Source organism: Verticillium alfalfae, genomic scaffold (genome assembly GCF_000150825.1).
Source record: "Verticillium alfalfae VaMs.102 supercont1.16 genomic scaffold, whole genome shotgun sequence".
In the NCBI taxonomy this organism is placed as follows: Eukaryota; Fungi; Ascomycota; class Sordariomycetes; order Glomerellales; family Plectosphaerellaceae; genus Verticillium; species Verticillium alfalfae.
Genome location: NW_003315023.1, coordinates 9,820 through 13,298, shown reverse-complemented (window position 1 = coordinate 13,298; position 3,479 = coordinate 9,820). Strand labels below are relative to the sequence as shown.

The following is a 3,479-nucleotide window of genomic DNA, read 5'->3' as shown; positions in this document are numbered from 1 at the left end:
CTTCCTTGTGAAGTATTTCCGTAGATCCTGTCCAACTCGATATCCAGATTATCTGCATGTATATACATCAGTAAAAATTTTTGAAATATGCCCTGGGGCGGAAAGGATTGAAACATTGGAACTTACCAGCTGAAGCATCCATGACGACGTCAGCTCTGCACAACGGACAATGCTTCTCGCGCCGCCGTTGTATCTTGACAATGCAGCGAATACAGAAAATATGCTGGCAAGCCAGACGCACAGGGCGATATGCGATGGCGAAACAGACAGGGCAGAGGTAGTCGTTTAGTTGAGGAACAACAGAAACAAGCTCAGTGGACACTTGAGCACACATATCTCTAGCCATGGTACCAGCGAGTAGTTTGTCAGAGCGGATCTGGGCGGGGAACGTCTTGGATACGCCCAGAGACGTGCGCTTGTCAAATTTTTTGAGAATTTTATGAATGGCGGTGCGGTTGATCTCCTGAAATTGGATGTTCTTCAGAAGCAGGGCGTTGAGACGAAGGAAGCGAACAAGCGCCTCTCGGCTCTCCGACATTTTGAACTGGCGAGCGAGATTCCGCTTTGTGACTTCGCCCTGGAACCACTGCAGCTGGCGTGAGGCCGAGTGGCTGTCGCGTGTACCGTGGTCCTGTTCGTAGACGGAAAAAAAGACTTGGGCTTCGAGATAGAGCTCGAAAATGGTCCGCCATCGCGCAAGATCGCTCTTCGAAAGCCGGCTAGGTTTGGTGAGTTGGGAGACGTCCTGCCCGAGAGCCACGATCTCCTTGGTCATGGCGACCTCTTCACTAGCCTGTAGGGCGTCTAGGCCATTGACATCGCTCTGCAGCATGTCGAAGAACTTGCCATCAAAGACGAGCGGAACCTCAAGCTGCTTGCAGAGAGGGTTGGCCGGCGAGGCGCTTGTGGAAATTGCCTCGCCTGAACGATCCAAATCGGCGGGCTCAGTTAGCTTGGCGAAGCTAGCATGCGATTCAGAAGTCGCTGCGCCATCTGTTGACGCTTCTTTTGGTGGTCCTAGTGATTGTTCCAATGGCAGCGCTGGATGCCGTGGCGAGTTTGCCTGCAAAGATGAGATGTGTTCCAAAAAGGTTCGAGAACTTGACGACAAAGATACATCCACTGCTACTCCATCCTGGAGGTGAAGCAGTACAGTGAGCTGGGGCCTCAGAAACTCCGAGCCCTGCGCGACTGGTTTGTGTCAACAAATTGAGTAGGGGATTGAGTGATCGAGTCGGATCGCGTACCTTTCAAGCCATACTCGATGACCAAAGGGGAGTCGCTTTGGGGATCGAGCAGCTGGCGCAACGTCTCAGGGTCCAAGCCGAGATCATTTAGTTCGCCGGCGACTCTCTTCAGCACCTTTTTCAGTTGGCTGTATGGAATGGCCGACTCGACCCAGTGTGAAGGGAACCCTGTGAGTGACGTGCATGTCAGCGAGAGTCACGGTCAACTCAGCTCATTGATGTTGAGCATGAGGACGTACCTACCTTCACGCGAAAGGGTCTCTTTGAAGTCGTGTGCGAACTTCATTGTCACGTCAGTGGTCACGCTTCATTCGCCTTCATTTCCAAGGGCGGCGGAGGGGGGCAGGATATGGGACAGGTGAGGTGCTTTTGTACCGGGTCAGGCGATGAGTCGCGACACAGCTTAACATGCAAAGCAGAGCCATAGGCCAGTCTGGATCCCAGTTGCCCAAGTTCCTGCGCACCATGCCTCACAGGGCATAGCCCAGCCGCGATCCCGGGTCGGATCAGTCGCACCCTCCCACATGTGTAGTGCAGGGGCAGCCCCTGGCCCTCGCAAACTCCAATGAACTAATTTTTATGATGGCTGTCTTGCGTAATGGGGTGAAAATTGTGTCCCCATGTTATGCCGGCCACGCCCGTGTGACCTCGTACTTCTCAGCCGACCTCGCGTCCCATCCCTCATGCCTGTTTGTTAGTTCGATGTACATACTTAGGTAGTCAACGATAAATGTGTTGCCGCAACATTGTCTGTGCACTCAGCTCGACAAACCAAGACAAGAGCTTGGGTGCCTTCGTAGAAGAGGAGCTAAAGCCCCCGTATGCCTGACCATGGCAAGTACACAATTGAACACCTGTTCGAGTGGCTTTCTTAAAGCCTCTGACCTTACTGTCAGGCACGCCGCGGCCTGTAGCATGCTGACAGACAGTGTCAGAACCCCACATAACAGGCTGGTCGATCAGCACTGTGCCAGGACAGCCGCCGCCTACCAATGGTCGGCCGGTGGTATGTGCAAACATCGCGGGGCAAGGTGGGGGTTGATCACAAGCCTTCGTTTCTTTTCCATGACGATGGCATTGATGACACAACCTGTGACTGTACATATTCTTACCAAACGCAACGCGAACGCTGCCGCGTTGAAGCGCTCCTTACCGCCACTATAGTCGCTCAAACACAGAGCCCTGGCGGCAGGTTGCCACATATCATTTTTTGCAATGGGCGCCCAGCAGTCCTCGGATCGCCACGAGGAACAATCTGGTGGTGGCCTTGCGGTAGCTAAGATATGCTATTATGAACTCCTCGGAGTCGATCGTGAAGCTACCGACGAAGAGTTAAGCTGTCGCCTCCGTATTCTATGCCCTGCTAATATTTTCATAGGATTAAGAAGAGTTATCGAAGGAAAGCGCTCGAGCTCCACCCGGATCGAAACTACGACGATGTCGAAAATGCCACCCGTCGCTTCGCCGAGATCCAATCTGCCTATGAGGTTCTATCCGACCCTCAGGAGAGGGCTTGGTACGATTCGCACAGAGAGGCCATATTGCGAGGCGCGGAGGCCGATGATTACGACCACCCCCCCGAGTTCAACAATGTACGCCTGACGTCTACGGAGGATATCCTTTCGCTCATCCGCCGCTTCAACTCGACGGTGCCGTTCACCGATGATCCCATGGGATTTTATGGTATACTAAACGAAACATTCGCTCATTTGGCGGATGAGGAAGACGCTGTCAGGGATTCCAACTCTGTTCATAGGGTTGACTATCCCTCGTTCGGTGAATCGAGCGATGAGTATGAGCCCAATGTTAAGGCATTCTACGCAAATTGGGCGGGCTTCTCTACTGTAAAAACGTTCGCTTGGAAGGATAAATACCGACTTTCCGATGCCCCAGATCGCCGCGTGCGGCGGGCTATGGAGAAGGAGAATAAAAAGATGCGCGACGATGCTATCAAGGAGTTCAACGATGCGGTCAGGTTTCTCGTCACATTTGCCCGAAAGCGCGACCCCCGCTATCTCCCGAACTCGCAAACTGATGCCGAACGCCAGTCGGCGCTGCGAAATGCTGCTGCTGCACAAGCAGCGCGGTCTCGGGCCGCGAACATGGAGAAGTTGGCGGATGATCATTTGGTGCCCGAATGGGCCCAGTCTCGACAAGATGATGCCGATGCGGGTAGCTTTACCCAGAGCGAAGAGGAGTCCGAAGTTGAGCACATAGAGTGCGTCGTCTGGT

General features: G+C 53.5%; 2 protein-coding genes across 2 annotated transcripts in view; one reads left to right on the top strand and one right to left on the bottom strand.

Moving 5' to 3' along the window:
• VDBG_09678 (RING-14 protein) overlaps positions 1-1,533 on the bottom strand; it is a gene marked incomplete at both ends in the record, with an annotated part of 1,971 nt that extends 438 nt beyond the window's left edge. The window contains 3 exons of the mRNA XM_002999912.1: positions 127-1,191; positions 1,248-1,415; positions 1,491-1,533. Coding sequence (XP_002999958.1) covers positions 127-1,191; positions 1,248-1,415; positions 1,491-1,533 — 1,276 coding nt within the window. The remainder of the gene's footprint in view (positions 1-126; positions 1,192-1,247; positions 1,416-1,490) is intronic.
• Positions 1,534-2,462: 929 nt separating this feature from the next.
• The window catches only part of VDBG_09677 (DnaJ domain-containing protein), a gene marked incomplete at both ends in the record, with an annotated part of 1,977 nt that continues 960 nt past the window's right edge, over positions 2,463-3,479 (top strand). The window contains 2 exons of the mRNA XM_002999911.1: positions 2,463-2,578; positions 2,626-3,477. Of these exons, the coding sequence (XP_002999957.1) occupies positions 2,463-2,578; positions 2,626-3,477 (968 nt within the window). The remainder of the gene's footprint in view (positions 2,579-2,625; positions 3,478-3,479) is intronic.